Source organism: Gymnogyps californianus, chromosome 20 (genome assembly GCF_018139145.2).
Source record: "Gymnogyps californianus isolate 813 chromosome 20, ASM1813914v2, whole genome shotgun sequence".
NCBI classification, from domain to species: domain Eukaryota; kingdom Metazoa; phylum Chordata; class Aves; order Accipitriformes; family Cathartidae; genus Gymnogyps; species Gymnogyps californianus.
In genome coordinates this window covers 3,585,177-3,604,436 of record NC_059490.1, presented here as the reverse complement: position 1 = coordinate 3,604,436, position 19,260 = coordinate 3,585,177, and the positions used below count along the sequence as shown (strand labels likewise).

Here is a 19,260-nt window from a genome sequence, read left to right as displayed (position 1 = left end):
GGACACATGACCATTATTGTCCTCATTGTGCTATCATGGAGACAGTAAACCACTGTATTTACAGAATGATCAATGTAGACTGACTATAAGTTACACTCATCCCCGCACTGAATCACACACAATTCATTACTCCCCGATGAAGCCTCAAGGAAGCGCTTCCTATCACTATCAGCAAAGCTGTACCAGACCATTTCTGTATCACAGAGCCCACAGAAGATAATCACCAAAAAATGGACATCTGTTTGAAAATGATTCAGACTGCCAGGATGACTGACTAGTCCTCATGTAAGACACCGGCGCTGGCACCTAGCCTTCATCAAGTCTCTCGCTTCGCTTAACTGTTTTAACATGCAACATTATGCCTGCTTACAGACCAGCCCACAGCACCGAGTAGAGACGCTCCTTTTTAACATTCACCTGAAATAATAGAGAGCCACTGAAGAGTCAGTGTGCTTGCAGGCTTTCTTCACAAGCCTCTCCACAAAAGCGTGCAAATCGTCTCTCAGGGCATCCACTCTCTTGCAGTACTGCTTAGTTCGGCACAATGAGTTCCTGAAAAAGCATTAAAAACAAACCCAAAGCCATTACCTACAGAAAGAGCTCTGGGAAACAGATTGCTATGAACCCTTATCACTGGGCTCAGGGCGACACATAAACAAAAATGGTGCTAGCTGTGGGCAGCAAAAGAGGCAGTCATTGCTGTGGCAAGAAGGGTGAGAAGACATATCGCTCTTCGCCCTCAAGCACCTATTTAGGCATCAGAGTCAACTTTCCCCCAGAGCTCCCACAAAGGGGACTGGCTGCCTCAAACCCTGTTACTGCAGAACTGCTTCTCAACAGGGGTACAGAGCAGCACTGAAAATGCTTTAGAGCAGTGCTGAGGATGTCAGGGAGTGGTGTACAGAGGACACATCATGACACACACCATGCATTATGTCTGTGCCTAGCTTGTATCATGCCTCACTTCTGGCCGTGAACAGAGAGAATTTGCACTCTGCCTGTCTCAATAATAACTTGTTGGGAGTTTCATTCCAGCCACAGCAGCAACTCTGTAAGCCTAGGGAGTTGTTGCATGGTCTGACTCAGAAGTCAGAGGCCTGTGGAGATATTCAGTGATATGGCATCGTGCCTGACATACCAATGTTTGCTCTTAAGGTTTCCACCTGCAAACAGGTTTGACACTTGAAGTCCCTTAGACTACAAGACCCAGATCCTAATTTCTTTCCTGCAGGTTATGACTAAGCATTGTGTGCGTGTGTGGTGCTGGTAATCTAACTCTTCACAATCTATAAGCATAGCAATTGTCTTCAATCTTAGGAAGACCAACTTCTGGGATTCAACCAACACCACTGGTGTCTATCAAAAGCCATTGCCTATTATCTGGAGGACTAAGGACACTTACTTGAAAATATTGGCTGTTTTCTGGAGGAAGTCAACCTCCTGCTTGTCAGAGTCTGAGCTCATGCATTGTTCAATCACCCGAAGCAGGGGCTCAATGATGTCAAATACCAAGGGGTTCTCCGATTGCTTAGTCAGGAACGCTTCAATCAGATCCAGCACCTGCAAAGAGTTACTGACGTGAGAACTAATGCAGACAGGGAAACATGATGGATCTACCCAGAGCAGCTCCTTCAGACTGGAGCGGGCTACACAGCAGCTGGAGGGGGCTGAAGAAAACTATTTGCAGCTGAGATCTGTAACTTTCTGCTATCATTTGTACTGTTAGGGCATGAGAAACTGAAAATTAAAAATTTGAAACTGAAGATTAAAGGCTGTCTGTTGACTTCAGCTTTATTTTGTGCAGTGACACCATTCAGAAACAGCAGTTATGAGAATCACTGTCACCTGACCAGACCTGCAGTCACTATAACTTGGCACAGATCTCTGTTAGCACCATTGACTGACAGCTCTCACCCCTGCAAGCCCCCCTTGACTTCCAGACAGTGCATTAGCATAAAATCAGCCTCTTATAGCATAGCATCAGAATGAAATGCAGTAAAGCCAATGGCTCGCTACACCGTTCAGCCTTCATCTTGGCTAATTTGACACCAGATATTTCCATACGTGAGCGGCTGGAGCTGTCCCTGGATGCCTGAATATCCTGGACAGTCCATGCTGACACCAGGTGGCCTGAAGTCAGTATTACAGTCACAAATAACTAGGGGGTGTAAAAGATAATCCTCCTGATTATACTAGCATAACAAGCCAAAAAAAAAGCTTACACTGCAAAATTACCAGAGGGATTTTATGCATGTCACACTAAGGCACGTCAAGCTTGTCCAGTTTACAAAAACTGACAGGCACCTACCTTTGGGTAGGTCTGGGGAAGGATCTAATAAATTGAAGCATTTCAGATCAGCAAATGGAAACCACGGTTCACTTTCTGAAAGCACAGTCCTGTTTTTTGTTTTGAAGTAGGCCTCTGAAGCCCCAGTCACTGACCACGATATTGCTGTGCCAGGTGCTGTACAAAGCCAGAACAATCCAGTCCCAGCCTCCAGGAGCTTATGACATACATGAATGTCCAAGCTGTTTAGTGTTAAGTAGCTCACGGCATGCAGTAGGCTACAACTAACGTGCCAGTAAGCCAGAGGTCTTCACACCAAACACTTATCTCCCACCTTAATCTTGAAATCCCTCCGTAGGATCTTCTCTTTCCGCATCCTGTCTTTCTCATCCTTCTTCGCCTGGATCCGTTTCTGCTGCTCCGCAAAAAGGGCTGAGATGTTCTTGTCAAGAGCCATCATAGCCTCATCATCCAGCTCTTCATCGCTCTCATCTCCTCCCTTTTGTTTTTAGAATGCAAAAACAACATGTCATTTCATGTACTTCAAAAAGACAGTGGGGAGAGAACCACAGCCAAGAGCAGACTCACAATCACAGTAGGGATGTAGCTTCCTCTAGACCCAGAATAACAACATGGGGAGGGAAAACAGATGCTCAGATCAATGACAAATCTAGCTCATATTTCCTGTCAGGTAATCCTGGCTGCACAGTACTAATATGTAGAGCTAGACGATCAGGAGGGGGAAGAGGCTGAGGTTTTGACACTGTGCTGTTGCTCCTTCAGTAAAGAGGTTAATATGTTACTATGTCTGTAGCCTTTATAGGAATCATTAAACTACACTCCAACGCTGCTACAAGAAGTCTCCAGAGTGGCCTACAGAGATCACGCTCCTCCACAGAGGCCAGCCAATGCAGGCACAGTATCTCGGTGCTTCAGTTCACATCAATCTCGTTTATTACAGGCAGGAATACAAGCTATATCAGGCTAGACTGGACAAGCAAAAGCACTCAAGACACACTAACAATAAATAAAAGAACAAGTGACTTATTCCCATAGCTTGCTTTGAAGATCCTGACCTCCTGCTTCAAATGCCATACAAAGATGACTGCCAGGGTTATCACTGCATGGGCTCAGAGAGGATATGGACATTAGATAATCTTCCACCACCCCAAACCTCCTGGTATTTGTATCGAGGTAGGCAGTGAAAACATACCAATGCATTCCCTGCTTGGAGAACATTCATCAGCTGACTGCGAAAATCATCATCAACTTCTTCATTCTTTTCCTCATCTCCGCTGTCATTCTCTTCTTCAGTGTCGCCTTCATCTGAGGAGTCCTCGCTTCCTTCCTCGTCCTGAGGAAGGAAAGTTCATCTCCTGACCCCACCATTCTTCAAGCCCTACTCAATTCTCAGGTGTATCACTGTTCAGAAATAAAAACTCAAGTCTCCCCTCACCCCACTGCCCTGCTTCCAGCCCTCAGATTCAAGTAAAGACACCTCAGATAATGAGATACCATGTCTTGACAAGAGCTAAAAGCAGAACATAACACAGACTTCTCTGTCATATTAAATGAGTATCAAAAAGAAGCTTCCAAGGAACATCTAAAGTAACAGCCCCCATCTGACTCTCCTTTCTGCTAATGCTTGTAATGCTTTGTGACTCGAATCTCTGCAGTTCTTAAAACCCAAGATCTTGAATTCAGATGGCTGTGCATCACAGCAACAATTCAGTCTGTGGCTGCAAAAAAGAGGGGCCTGTGCTCATTTCAGGATGCAGTCATTTGTTCTCAGGAAGTCATCTATTCAAACAGCCATACCTACAACAGCATTTTCCTTCAAGGCCAAGAGACTAATAAACATGCACTTCCAACAAGCCATTTGTGTCTTGCACTTTTGAAATAAATCTTAATAGAGCAACAGCCATTTTACTCAAGACAGCGAAATGCAATTATGTCTATTACCACAGATCACGAGAAATATAATTTTTAAAACAGTGAAGGTCTGAAGGGTATTTGTCACTGGCAATAGCGCATCAATTACCGTGTCCTGTGAAGATTTGATCTTTTTGTCCGATTCTTCCATCACAACAACAGCACTTTCTTCATTTTGCTCTTGGTATGGGTCAAGAACCTGCAAAAAAGAGGGACTTGTGTTTTTTCAGTGTTTTGTTTTGATGCATTTCCTGTGTACAACAGACAGGAATTTCAGCACAGTAAGCCAATTGAATAATGAAATAGTAAGTAAGGGCATTCAACTTTCTGGCTTATAATATCATGTTCGTTAGTATGCTAAGTTCTTTCTATAAGAAACAAAAAAGGTGGAGAAAACTGAAGAGGTTGGTGACATCACACATTCTGATTTGTTACAAATGAAGTATTAGGTTCATCATATAAAGTACCTGACATCTCATCTTTGCAATCCACATATTACTCTCTCAGAAGACACCACCTTACTCAGTGGTACAACCAATTCAGATTTTCAGTGTCACTTATTTTTAGCACCTCTGTGCTTAGCCTTTCTAGAAAAAAGAAGTTGTTACCATTTATACTCACATATAAAATCTATCAGCTATATAAACTGACCCAGGAATTCCTTCAGCCTAAAACTACCAAAGAATACAGCTTAAAGTTAGCAGATCTCAGGCTCCCATAAAACAAAAAAACAAACAAAAAAAAATCCAAAAACACAACTTTCTGTAAGCTACATTTAAAATTCAGTAGCACACATTGTCAGACATTTTCTAAATCAAGGAGGCTTTTATTTAATCCCAAAATAGAGACATGCTTGTATATCTGTTAGGGACAAGACAGGCGAACAGTACAACGCCCTGCTAGTGCCTCACTTACATCCAGGATCAGCTGCAAGCCCCTCTTGGTCAGGTTAGGGCATATCCGTACAAACACGCTCTTGGAAATCCGACGTATGAGTAGGCTCGGCTGGGCAAGGAGGGAAAGGAGGATTTCCACCATCACCTCAACCCATCCTGGCTCTGTGTTGTCTACACAGGAACAAACAAACAACGACAGGAAGGGGCAAAAACACTGCACTGGGACATCAATAAGAGACTACAGAAAAATTCACCAAGGAAAAAAGATAGTCCATCTAGCTGACTATTAGAAGTAGTCATTCAGCAACACAGATCAGAAATAATCAAGCATCAAGCTAGAGACTGTTGCTGTATTGGAAGGCTACTAACCGTAGGGAGAAACATGCTTGACATTGTCTTTAGGCCACTGCAAAGCCCTACCAGGTAACAAAACCTACTATTCATTAAATCATTACTTAGATTAGCAGTTCTGCAAATCGTGTAACACTGACTTGGCCGCATTAAAGCAATCAGCAGCTAGTCAGCAAAAGTATATACATCTTACAGCGTTTCCAATGAAACCAGGAGTCACAGCAGCCCATGAAAAGCGCTGACATTCGAAACTGGTCCATTAGTCCAAAAGTCTGGGAATCCTGATCTACATACAACCAAGCCACCATAGAATTACAGCTTTTATTTTCACAGTACTCTCAAATTTACACAGAGATTTAAGGAGAACAAGACCACAGTTAGAGAGGAAGTCAAAAGACCAAGCCAGGTTCTTTCCTGGTCAAGTCCCAATCTAGCTCCGCAGGCCCTCCACGAGGATTAGCCTAAATCGGCAAACAGGCTGTATCTACACACAGGACACATGTAGTCTGCCCAGAACTTGAGCTCTGAAAGCACCAAGTTTCAGGCCTGCTGGCTGTTAGGAGAGCCCACAGCTTTGCCCAGGCAGATACCACCACTTCAGTCAAGCTCTTGTCCAGAACAGAACAAGAACTTAAAAAGAGTGAACTCCCTTGGACACTGCTCATCTGAACAATGACCAGCTCTGAAGCACACCTATCCTTTAAGAGGCACACAGGAAAGCAGCCCACTGAGGATGTGGACAGAGAGCTGGAGCAAGAGACAGGAGATTTAGAAAGACAAGGAAAGAGAATGAAGGAGAGCGGATTCTCCTGGGGATAAGTGCATCAAGCCAGAACCGATGCAGTCAGAGTGCTTCACTAATGCAGAACTGCCGTTTTCTGTCTTTTGATAAACCATTAACAATCCCACTCCATTTCTTTCTGTGAGAAGGACTCACCAGTCTTTTTCTTCTTAGGTTCTTTGCTGAATGCCCTCTCTGTGCAGTTCAGAAGGTCACTCAGAACATCCATTGTTTCAGACTGATTCTGTTTGATCACAAGCAGACAGTAAACACCCTGTCTGAATTCCCCACTACCGACAGCAACAGAAGGAATATACCCTGAATCTAAGGCCCTCTCTAAATATATACAGATATTAAAATCAGCTACTACAGCCCCTTTGCAGAAGAAAATATGAAACTAAGTAAAAATTGCTCCACTCAGAAGCAAGTCAAGGGCAAAACTAATGCTCAGGCCAAACTTTGCCTCTAAGTTGTCCACAGTCAGTGTAAGATTATTAACTGCCAATTGCCCATTTCTAGAAGCCAGAGGCTGTGAAAGATTGGATCTCTGAGCACAAACTCTCCAGCTCAGTGTTCAGAAAGCCCAGCTATCAGCCCATTTTACACCACTCAAATATGCTTCAGAGGTCTTACCTTGAAAAGATGAATGGCCATTAAAAGCAGAAGTTGCTGGAAAGCAACGACTTTGGCACTGTCTGATTTCTTTTCCTTCTTCTGCAGATTCTTCACAGACTGAAGTGTTCTGAAGAAAGAAACCCTTTTGAGTCTTTCATAATTACAACAGCAAATCCTGTCTTACGATCAGACAAAAAACATGACCAAATCTATAGTACCATTTTCTGTACTTAACATTTAATTTATTGAAATTGGACATACATACAGTACACAATCTTAACCCAACAATAGTATCTCACCATGTGTGGCTTATAAAAAACTCTGCACTTGGGCACGGGCTAGATTCCTAATACTACAGCCAAGGCACAGACCTTTATGGAAAATCAAGCTCAGAATAGAGAGCCAGAAAAGAGTCACTGAGATGTTAGTACAGGCATTATTAGGAGAAAAGATTAGCAGAGTTACTATCATGTTTGGGAGAGGGACTATGAGCAAAAATGGAAAAGTACATGGCCATCTACACATAGTTAACACGCAGAAGGAACAGGAAGAAAGGAACGGGGTGATGAGAAACCAAAAGGCATCCTGAAACCCAGCCACACGTGCAGATACTCAAAGGGAAGAAACAGAACTGCCACTGCCTGTGCAATGGCTCTGCTACAGCAGCCAGAACAACAGCAGGAGGATGAGAGAATACAATCTCTCTTTTACTGGCCCAAAGAGAGACTAAGACTAGGGCTTTTCCACCTTCTTCATCTCATCAACCCAGCAGCACCCAGCCTCCCAAGCCTCTCACCTCTCCCAGGCATCCCTCTGTTCCTTGGTAAAAGGCTTCACAGCTTTGACATGCTCACTGGAGAGCAGCTTGTTGGCATACTCAACAAGAAGAAAGATCCACAGCTTCCCATCTGCAGTCACACCATGGATGTGCTTCTCCCTCAAGGCTGCAGCCTTCGCTGTATCCCCCAAAACAGTCAAGGTGTTTAAAGTCTGAAGTAACCTGTAAAGAAAAACAGCCAGCACGTTACGGTCAGAGGAACCAGACGTCCTTCTCACACCTTCCAAAATAACGCCCACCGGTAGAGCACTCTCATCCCAGAGCTCTAGTCACTCACTGCAACCCAGATTCACAGCGCCTAAGTTTCAACCCATGCACGTATGCAAGCGCAGTAATGTATAGCTCACTGTCTTGGTGTCCCCAAGCACACCTGGTGCCCCCAAGGACACTGATTATTATTCTCAGTTGTTTCCCATTCTGTGTCCCACCATGTCCTCCGCTTTCCCTCTACTGAGGTTGGAGCACCAGCTTTGGCAATCACCTAAAAGCATCTATTATTACCAACTCCATCTGCCTTAGTACAGGGAGGACTGCGGGGCCATCAGCAGCTTGCATGCAGAGCGGACAGAAAGCCAACAGCAACCCGCACAACCACACCACCTCTCTCTTGGATTCTTCCACTTCTAGCTTGCAACAGAGGCAACGGAAATCTTATGAAAAAAAGCAGTCTGAGCTCAACTCTACACCTACCTGATCATCACACACATACTCAGTAGGTTTGCCATGCAAAATTATGTTTTTATTGGACAAAACTTAAGGATCTTTGGGAAATCTGTCGAAGATCTCCTTAAAAAAAGCCGTTCCCTGGTCCTGGAGTCAAACAAACACTCCAATAGCACCTCACAATCCCAAACCTCTTGCCTTATCATTTGCAGGCCGATCTTATCCTCAGGAAAAAAAGAGACATTTCCAAGCTTAAAGCATGCAAGCAAAATCCTTACCCAAAGAAGTAGTTTTCTGCCATTGAATGAGCCTGTTCATCTAGGGGGTCTGATGGAAGGACACTTGCCTCACGTATTTGGGAAGTCTTTTTCTTAGTCTCAAAGAAAGCATGGAAGAAGCAAAACCTAGAATGGACAGAAACAAGAACAAAACTAAGAGCCAGCTTGGTCATAACAAAGCAAAAACAGCCCATGTGTGCAAACCAAATAGCGCCACATATTCACCACATTTTTATTCAAGCACTGGAAAAAAGTCACTATTTACAGTAAGACCCTTTCCTCAAGGTACACAGGGTAAAGAAGAGAGAAGGATACTCAGGACTTGACAAAAGCGAAGTGCCAACACTTGAGGCCACACAATACCATACTCAGACTGTCAGATTTGGGTCATATTCTCCAAGACTTTTAAACTGACAGATAAACACTTATTAAGATCTGATGCAAAAATTACAAGTAATATCTTCAAGCAGTCTGTGTAACCAGGAACCTAAAATTTACTGAAAACAAATGGGACTAAGGTGATTTTAAGTGCCCGAACTACTTACGACAAGAGTTTGTCCAAGTTTGCAGAAGGTATTTTGAAAACAGAACCTAGTCTCCTAAATGATTTATGTTATGGAATATTTCCACTACTGAATTTGCCTAGTGTCATGGGGACAGCTTACTTGGAATATTGCTGTAGAGCTAAACAGAATTATTCCAAGCACATGTGGCATTAAGTCTTTCTCACCTGGAAATGTCCATCACAAGGCTCTCTTCTTTTTTCACGGGACTTTCAATGATGTTAGCAAGTCGGTGGACGATCCATTTTCTTAATCGAGCAATCTTATGTTGTGCTCTTTCAATAAGGAAGTGGACATAATCAACAATTTGAACACTATCCCAAAATAAACACAAACCACACAATCCCCTGCAGCAAGAGGTGACTTCCAGATATTTAGAGGCTTTACACTAAAGATGCCAAAGTTATGTAGTAAGAAAGCAACAGGTACATAAGAAGAGATATAATCTTCCCAAGTTTGCTTTTTACTATGCAAAAGACAGTCTATTTACCCCACTGAGGTTCTGCAGTTTAGCAAAAAGCACTTCAAGAATTGCAGTAGTCAGTAGAGTGAGCTTATAGCTGCACAAGTAACACACAGATCTACTGTTTTAACAGCTTACAACTTCTTTGGAAGAGGCTAGTAAGTAACCCAGTACCCACAGCACCAAGTTGTGGGTATTCAGCGAGCAGCAGCACCAAGGAGGATAGAACTTTTCTCTTCTCACTACAAATGCCTATCAAGGATATAAGTATTCACAGGCTACTCCTGAGACATGGAAGCGGCTGCTTTGTGTGGGCCAAGGAGACAAGAGCACTCAGGCCAGTTTAATAGTCAGATAAAAGGGATGCACAATTCCTACAACGACTTGAGAGTCTGTAGTGAAAAAGGAAGCCACTGGACATTTTTGCCAAAGCAGCTGTCAGGGCTAGAAAAAGGCTTCTTTGGTGATCCAGTCTGCTTTGGTCAGGCTGGCTGGTTCTCACGTGCTTGCTCCTATTTGCAGAATTGAATTTCGTCCCAGCAAAAGTCAGATGCTGGGGCTAAACCTCCTGGAACAGAGGAAATAGAACAGGCGACAATTGTCAACTCATGGCAAGGGAACCAGCAAACGTTGGCTGTCCAAACCAGACTTCACACAGGTAGCTACTCTAACCACAAAACCGAAAGAGGAAGGTGCATCATCTATACACTCACATGTTTACATTTTCTTGGTTCTGTTTTTGCCGGTTACTTGAGAAGTCTAAACAACAGTCAAAGTCTGGCCTGAGGAACATGTCTTTGAGCCATTCAACATATTTTTGCAATGCCTCTGGCTGCAGGTGTCTGACTACCCTGGAAGAGCTGGACAACACTGGATAGCCTTGATTGGTGAGAGTAGAGAAGCCGATCATCACTGCCAGCTGCCTCTCCAGGTCATCACAGCTGTTCAGAAATTCATCTATATACGCTTCCATCTCTGGAGCAAACTTAAATCGGTCTGGAAGCTGAAAAACACAGTCAAACAAGCAGGTTAGGAACCTCACACTGAGTCTGAGTGCCTTTGTAAGTACAAATCACTTTACAGATTTGACTGCAGTAAGTAAATTAAAGTCACGTGCCTGAACTTTTGTCATAAGGCATACAGCAGGTCATCAATTTCACCTCATGGTCTTCCTCACATAGGAGCAACCACTGTAAGCACCCACAGAATCCTGTCATGTACCAACTTCAACCCTTTAATTCGCACCTTCCCAAACAGTCAGGTTTCAGCGGGCTGGACCACACGCTGGCCAGCACAGCTAAGCTCCTAGGCTGATCAGCTCTTATTATGGGTGAAAGTCCAGGGTGTTTCTCACATCATCTGCCTTAGACTTTCCCTTGATTTGGGAACTCCCCCACATCAATTCCGGTCTCATCTAGCAGCCCTGGAGCCTGCTGACCTACAGTGGGTAGAACAAATCCCACCTCCTCTCCCTGGTGTCTCAGAAGTGTTGAGGCATTCTGAAAGGAGGGGGAGTTGACACGTTTAACCTAAAAACCATATCCTGAGGTGTTGCTGTTTTGTGCCAAGTCCTATCCTCAGTCTTGCGACTGAGCCACAAGGCATACAGCTGGCAGGCTGCTGGCCTTGGAACACTGTCCAGCAGCATGCAGACCACCAGGACATGCCCCACCTCACCACACATCCCATTTCCTTATGTTCTTTCATAGCCCACAGTGTTCAATCCCACTCATTTGTTCTGGAAAAAAACAAAAGCATAATTGGAGAAACCTCGAAGAGGGCAAGCTGTGGCTTCGTTCCAAAAATGCAATGCAACTTTCATAAATTAGTAAAACAATTTGTTTGGTATAGTGTCACGATCAATACAGTGACCTGTCGGGAGCAGAAACGGTAACAAAAGTCTAGGGAACACTGTTTTTTTAAACAAAGGGGCTATAAATTCCTAATTAATGACAAATCCATCCAATTATAACGTAAATACCCCTGCAAGAAATCTCACACAAAACACAACTTAGCAAGCTCCTGCTGCCACTGTTGGAGAACTCAATACTTGTGCATCAGTATGAAAACTGGGAGAAAAACTCCAGGAGAGACTGCTGTAAACAGGCTGGTAACTCACAACAGGAGTTTCATCAATCATCTCTCAACAAAAGCAAATCAAGTACATTTGCTCCCCTGTTAAAAAAAATTGGATTCAGGAAGATAACTGTCAGTAAATATCAGACTCAAGCTTTGTCTAGTTCCATCTCCAACAACCAGAATCCCATAAGAAAGTACAAGATAACAGTATTTGCTTTCCAAAACAAACAACCTGTGTCAAGGAACAAAACAAAACAAACCCACAAAAACAACAACAAATTCAAACTAAGATCTTTTCTACTTCCTCATCATCAACAATATTAGGGCTTTCTCTTTCCATTTAGTCGATCATTGTCTTCAGTGGATTTGTACATTTCAGATAGGAATTAAAGAAATTTTTGATGCACGTGGAAGAACACAGCCTAATTCACTGTGCAACAAGCATAAAAAGCAAGAAACAGGAAAACAACTAAGTCAGTGGATAAACCGTGGAGAAAGTTGGCCCCTACAGGGAGGCACCATGGTAAGCATTATTTTCAGAGCAAACCCACACATGTATTGCTGCTTTGATACCAGAACAGAAAGACTGCAAAGTCCTATTCCTCCCAAGAGAGGGCAATGCTTTTTGGGCCCACATGAGGAGACTTAGGATTATGTTACCACAAAAAGCCAAGCCAAAGCCTGGTTTTATCAGTATTCCCCTTTTATTCTTCCTCCCTTTATTGCAGGGCTGTGTTGCTTGTTGGCTTCCCAGGAGGGAAGGAGGAAGAGGAGTTCCAAAATCCAATTCCCAAATAAAATTTGTGCTTAAACCTCAAATGTGCTTATTGAAACAAGCACTAACATAAACAAAAGCATGAGTTGTCCCTTTTTGTCTTTGCCTTCAAACGTTCATGCAACACCCAGCACAATGACAGACAAAAAGGAGCTTCTGGACACGCAACATCAAAAGGACTGTTAAAGGATGACATATGACATTGTCAATATGCTGAGGGCTGCCCTTCCTCTGCTTCCCCCATCGTTAGAGCTTTCTCAGCAACATCAATGAAAGCAGGTGGGTCAGAGCTGAACAATTTCAAAACCCTTAAAACAAGTCTGAACGAAAAATACACAAATAGGCAATGACAATTAAACACAGTCTATGCTCAGCCCGCTGCAACCAGTGGTCATACAGTAACGTTGCTTTCAGTAAGAGTCCAAAGTCTAAAATTCCATAAACTTTTTTTATACAAGACAACGTGAAACTAGAAAGGGGGGTGGAGAGGACTTCTACTCAGGACAGGGTCTTTAGCCCTGAGCACGAGTACTTTCAGAAGACCTACCTGAGTCGTTACCACATGTTCTCCATAGTGCTGCATCACCTTCCCTTTGAGAACCATCTGTAGCTGATCCAGAGACAACAAGGGGAGAGCACTGCCCAGCAATCGGTAGCACATGTAACTGAGTGGAAACAAAGAAGATTCCCTCAGGTAGAGGCACAGCAGTAAAGCCACACTGGGTAAGACAGAGAAGAAATGCTGGGGCAGGCTACATGGAGCACGTAGGAAGGCAGAAGTAAAAAATTCATGGATCCTATGTTCAAAAATCCTACTGCCCAAAGTTTCTCTTCTGACTAGCACAGCTGCTAAGATCTCTCCCCGTAGCATGTCCTCCGCTGTCTAGAAATAGATAAGTCCTCACCAGCAGTTCGTTTCTCAGTCCACTTTCTGGATCTCTTTCTCCCCAGGTATTTCATTTCCACAGGCCTAATAAAAACTTAGCTTTTGACTACACAACTTTACTTAGTTTTGACAGCAACTTGCTGTCAAATTTGATCAGAATTGCCCAACTGGCTCAGGAGTTATTAGCTGGATAGCACTAGCCTCATTTCTGCAGGAAATCAGGCTAAAAAAGCCACACTGTTGAGCATACAAAGGGTATTTGCCGGCTTACCCAAGCCAAGTCAAACAAGACTTAAACTATACTCAGCCTTGGAAAACGGTTTCCTTTCACTGTGATACTCATATAATATGTTAAGAAAATTTTTTGTAGGTGCACCTTTACAACTTTTAAACTCTCGATCTAAGAAAGATTTAAACCTGGCCACAGACTGCCTTGCTACAGTCCAAATTAAATTATGCTCCCCCAAAATGCTCACATATTTGTATTGCGGATTTAGCAGCATTTTTATACAGCATGAGTCTCAACAGACAACTTAATCCTACTAAGATCTAGTATTTGACTTGGAAAAGGAGCTGAAATAGCTACTGTTATGATGTCAGCCATAGCCATATCCTACTTAAAAACACGGACCATGTCATAATCCAAACGTATCCAGGCTTTTTAATTCAATCCATCCCACAAAGCACAAGTCTAGCAGTATTAGACACAAATTTCAGAACTCGGGTTTGTCTACACAGGAGCTGTCCTAAAACCACACAAAGCAAGCCGAATGACTCTCCCTCTCAACCACTTAGAAAGAAAGGGACAGTACAGCTCCTCTGACAAGTCTTGTAGAAGCAAGCTATAGATTTAAGACACCTTTATGCCCAATGAGGTGCATCATCTTTATGTGCTGTCCTAGTTAAATTTAACCCAAAATTTGTTATATGTCGCAATTCTAAGAGAAATCTTACTAACTGCTGGATTTAGGCTCCCTATACAGTTTCTCATGAATACCTAATCAAAAGCAAGTGTTCTCACATTGTTCATGAGAAACCATATGCTCCATCCTACCACAGGGCAGCAGCAGAAAGACTGGGGCAAGAAACAGAAGGATAATATGGAAAACAACAAACAACGTATGTTAAAACAAACCTCACAGGTCCCGATTTCTCCTTCAACAGCCCATTCTCCACACCTTCCTTCCAGAACAGTTCAAAGGCACCTTCCTTCAGTGAAACTTGTAACAAATCAAACACTACACTGGGCAATTTCTTGTCCTTCTTCTCAGACTTGGCAGCACTTTGCAGAAGCTCTACAAGCCTAGAAGAAGAAAGAAAATAATGTGAGAGATCTGGCCTGGAAGAGGGCTGCTGAAGGCCAAATTCATCCTGCTGAAGGACACAGAACATTTCCTGAGCACTGCAGGCTGTGCCTCTTGGGAGAAATGACAGAGCTATAATTTAGGAGCCCGCGTAACACGTTAGCACCTAACTCTTAACAGCACCTGCAGTGGCAAATACAGGCAGGCATCAGAATGAAAGCCACATTTCTCTCACTGCTAGCCAAGAGACCAAGAATGTTGCATTTAATGCTCCTTATTTAAGAACTTACCTGGGAATATTTTCCTCATTTACAACAGTAGGCGAGCCAAACAGCTTCTTCAGATTTTTAGGTTTCAGAACACCAGGGAATTTCTGTATGCCCACAAGCAAAAGGTGCAGGTTCTCTGGAGATGTGAAGGCTGAAGCGAGGTCACTTTGCAAGATGCCAAACAGGACCTCCTCAAACACAGTTTCAGGAACCTAGACAGGAATGAAGATGAAACCATATGAGAAACATCTGAGGGTATTTTACTAACTTGCTGTGTAGTATATTCAAATATCTGCATTGTAGGGCATTTTACTAAAAGCTTGCAGTGTTCTGGAAACTTTAGAAATAGTCTTTATGGTGACACAACCAAAAATAAATAATGGATGTGTCCAGCACTGCCATACAGTCCCCAGGTGCTTAACCACGTGGAGTAGGACAATATGTTGTCAGCAGACAGCAATTCTGGTCAACTGACTCCAGCTGCAATTGTTCTCTTGCTGTCTGACTGCTCCCGTCTGTACAGCTGTGCAGCTCAGGGAGGACGAAACACTCTTGTATTACCCTTTAATTATATTTCCCAAAAGTAAGTTACTTGTTTCAATAGGATTTGCTGGTAAACAACAGTGTTCAATGGTTTTAGAGAAAAAAAACATCCTTTCACTCCGAACAGCCCAAATTTCAACCTTAGGCCCAGGCTTGGTGCATAAAAAAGGAGGTTTGCTGTCCAGAGTTTTCAGCATACTTCTACTCAAAAGAGCAGAGGGTCTAACGTACCACCCAAGCAAGTCAACTGGGAAGAAACAGACTACGGGTTTGTCCATGATGAAATCAGACTAAGCTAAACCAGAGCATCCTTCCCAGAATAAAAGCATCTGCCCACTGACAATATAGAAAAGAGCCCCCACAGTTTAAACTCACTCTTCCACACACCCCCTTTAACTTTCAGCTATGAACAAACTAAGGAAAAAGCAGTCCCCGAAGCAAAGTCCTCCCTCCTCCCACCCACCACATGCTGTGGCTATACCTCAGACGTGATGTCAATAAGAGTTTTGCGAGGGAGATCTCTGAGGTGTGCTTGGTGATGTGCCAGCTGCTGGAGAAGCTGGATGCTCTCCAGCAGAGCTTTCCGGTCCTAGAAAGGAAAGGTAAGCCAAAAACAGAGGACATATATCAAAGATTAAGCTGAAGGCTCAAGTAATAATCCACTCTTGAGACCCTTACACCTACTTGTAATAAGAAACCTACGCAATTGCTTCCCGATAGGCCACTCAGCTTTTCCTAAAATGGTGTTTTCTGGCTGTATATGACAACAGATTCCTTCCTTCCAGGAGAGGCAGGAGCCACCTGTGCTATCTGACACAGTTCCTACATTCTAGTCAGGAACAGACATTTAAAAGGCACAAAAAGTCCATGGATAACGCAGAAGAAATGAACTGAACTTGATGCTTCAAGTCCCATCTCACCAACTAGCCAATGACCCAGCCTTTCTCTCTAGATCCTCTCTCCACTTCAGACAGCCCTAGAACCAGGACTGACAAACAACATAACAACAGTAATGTTACCTTAACAAGCCGGCCAGATTGAAACAGAGCCATAACTCCAAAAAAGTTTCCAAAAGCAGCATTTCTCACAAGTTTCTGAAAGGCAAAAAAAAAAAAAAGGGGGGTTAAAAATCCACTTCACTGAGCGGTTAGATTTCACGTTCAGCTACAGCTCTGATCAGTGGAACAAAATGGCTGGAAGATCTAGCCTTGAACACCCCGCCATATGAAGATAACATACCGAAAAGCACCCCCCTGCACTGTTTAAGAATTGTCCTAGATTATCTTTCCGTAACACAGACGAATCTCAGCTGAAACAGGGCCAGATGACAATGTCATCAACTTCCAGTTTTCAGAAATATTTCCATTATTTCATTATAGTCACGTGCTTTAGCAAGAACCCCAAAACTACAGTATCCAGGCACAAAGCCTTCAAAGAACAGAGAATGGTTAATTTAAACTAACTGTTGGCCAATGCTGCTATGAGCCGACTCACCTTTTTCACTTTTTCCAGATTGTGTTTTTCTTTTATCTGTTCCAGGACACTGCAAATTGGAATTTCCTCAAAAGCCTGCAAAACCTGAGGAGATGGATGGAATAGCTCAGTCTGCAATTCTTCCATTTTATGAAGTTTTATTGGGTTCAGCCAAAATAGAGCTGAACAGTTGTTCAGCATAGCAGCAGATGTGCTGCTTTATTAGGCCAGAATAGAGACAACTAGATCAGTAAAAGATGTGTCAGAATAGGAACTAGTGTAGACATAAATATACCTGCTGATATTCCTTTTTTTTTTTTCCCCTGTACATGACATAGCAGGATTAATAATGAGAACATTTTGCTGCAACTGCATGACCCTGTAACAGAAGCAATGAAACTTTTCAGCATGGGCAAGGCCCTGAACTAAGCAGGAAGAACACAGGCTCTTCTACATTATCCACTTCTTAGGCAAGATGAGGTCAGATCCCACTGCTGATCCCAATTGCTGGGACTCTTAGGTATGTTACAGACTCAAACAGCACGGAGAAAAAAAACTTTGAAGTGTGTGTTAAAGGGTTGCCTTTTCAGATCTCGCACATAAACAGCCCAACACCAGGAGCAAGTCAGTTTTAAGAAGTCACAATAGTTCTAAATGCAGCATATTTGAAAACCTGGTCAAAGTTTGCAAATTAAGGATGGTTCTTGAAGCAGGGCAGAATTCTGTAGCCTGAGTGTGATACTGGTATAGCTTATACCTTTATAAGTGTACTGTTTCCAAAACAGGCTAGCACCATTTAAAACCGCACAGTTTTTCTATGCTGGCTGCAAGAGCCTTCCCTGCCATCTGCATGCAGAAGTTGCCAGAGGGGAGCCCTCCAGCCTCCTTACCAACAGCAAAGCGGGACCCCAGGAATCGACTGGGGCTGGCGAGGGGCCGCAGAGCGCTCTGCTCTGCTCTGGGAAACACTGACCTGCGCCAGGGCCAAGCTGAAGCCTGGGCGGGCGGCCTCGCGGGTGGCTCCCAGTCCTTCCACCAGACGCTTGAGGGTGTACTTCAGCTCATCGTCCTGAAAGAGAGACCCAGCTCCGGCGGTGCCTGCCCGCACCCACGGCCCCTCCGGCCGGCCCGGCGCGGCCCCGGCCCCCGGCCCCCCGCCTCACCTTCCTGCCCTCCCGCAGGTGCCGCAGGAGGTTCTCGGTGGCCGCCAGCCGCACCTCCTGCTCCGGCTTGGCAATGTCCCAGAAGAAGTCGAGGAAGGCGCGGCCCTGCCGCAGCACCCCGCGAGGGTCGGCGACCACGCCGCCGCCCTGGCCCTCCAGCTCCGCCATGCTGCCGCTGCCGCACGTGGGGCCGCCGCCGTCCTCCGCCCGCCCCGCCTCTTCCGGGGCAGCGGGGCCCGACCGGGGACGGGCCTGTCAGCCCGGCCGAGCCGCGGCCTCGCTTCCCCTCCAGCGCCCCGCGCTCCCCTCAGGGCCGCGCTCCCCTCAGGGCCGCGCTCCCCTCAGGGCCGCGCTCCCTCAGCCCCGCGCTCCCCTCAGCCCCGCGCTCCCTCAGCCCCGCGCTCCCCTCAGGGCCGCCCCTCGGCGCCACATTCCCCTCCCGGTCTCACAGCCCGGCACCCCCGCAGGCCTTGCTCGTCCCTCCCCTGCCCCAAGGGCTGCCTTTGCTCCCCCGTGCCCTGGTTAGCAGCTTTGGAGGGAGGTTTGAACCCTCTCCCCGCGGGGAAGCGGGGCTCGGTGGGGGAAGGAGGCTAAAGCCCTGCGGGGCAAGTGGGGCACGGAGCGTGCCGTCTGCCCTTCTACAATACGGTGGTCCCCAGCCGTGCGGGGCCAGAGGACATGAAGCATGTTGGCACCGTTGGCTGTCCTATGAGAATCTGTATGTCTCGTGGTTTTATTATAAAACCTGAAATAATAGCGTAGGAAAAGGTAACAAATCAGCCTGTGCAAAGGGTACGTTTTTAAGGACACCAAGAAATGTTCCGGTGCAGCCCATTATCTTTATTTACAATAAAATCCAGCACTATTCTCCAGCTGCCGTGCAAAGATTGTGCACGTTTGCCGCCTTCCTTCCAGACTCTCTCAGCTGATGCCAGTCGCAGCAGCGCAGAGAATAACTGTAACGCCTGGAGCACGAACCATCTCTGCCTTTGATCTTATCCGCAGCGACAGCACGACGGTCTGGGGACACACGAGAGGCCAGTGACCAACACACCGGGGCGGTTCAAGCACGCTTCAGAGCCAAAGGCCTAGGCTTGTGTC

At 44.9% G+C, this 19,260-nt stretch overlaps 1 protein-coding gene across 1 annotated transcript in view; it reads right to left on the bottom strand.

The window, feature by feature from the left end:
- MYBBP1A (MYB binding protein 1a) overlaps positions 1-18,327 on the bottom strand; it is a 61,306-nt gene extending 42,979 nt beyond the window's left edge. The window contains exons 1-20 of the mRNA XM_050909101.1: positions 18,160-18,327; positions 17,970-18,065; positions 17,018-17,101; positions 16,543-16,617; positions 16,005-16,112; positions 15,002-15,192; positions 14,543-14,710; positions 13,069-13,186; positions 10,381-10,670; positions 9,372-9,479; positions 8,642-8,767; positions 7,659-7,862; positions 6,881-6,989; positions 6,404-6,491; positions 5,135-5,286; positions 4,329-4,418; positions 3,501-3,641; positions 2,622-2,786; positions 1,403-1,560; positions 418-552 (exon numbers count right to left, since the gene is read on the bottom strand). Coding sequence (XP_050765058.1) covers positions 418-552; positions 1,403-1,560; positions 2,622-2,786; positions 3,501-3,641; positions 4,329-4,418; positions 5,135-5,286; positions 6,404-6,491; positions 6,881-6,989; positions 7,659-7,862; positions 8,642-8,767; positions 9,372-9,479; positions 10,381-10,670; positions 13,069-13,186; positions 14,543-14,710; positions 15,002-15,192; positions 16,005-16,112; positions 16,543-16,617; positions 17,018-17,101; positions 17,970-18,065; positions 18,160-18,327 — 2,774 coding nt within the window. The remainder of the gene's footprint in view (positions 1-417; positions 553-1,402; positions 1,561-2,621; positions 2,787-3,500; positions 3,642-4,328; positions 4,419-5,134; positions 5,287-6,403; positions 6,492-6,880; positions 6,990-7,658; positions 7,863-8,641; positions 8,768-9,371; positions 9,480-10,380; positions 10,671-13,068; positions 13,187-14,542; positions 14,711-15,001; positions 15,193-16,004; positions 16,113-16,542; positions 16,618-17,017; positions 17,102-17,969; positions 18,066-18,159) is intronic.
- Between the last annotated feature and the right edge of the window lie 933 nt (positions 18,328-19,260).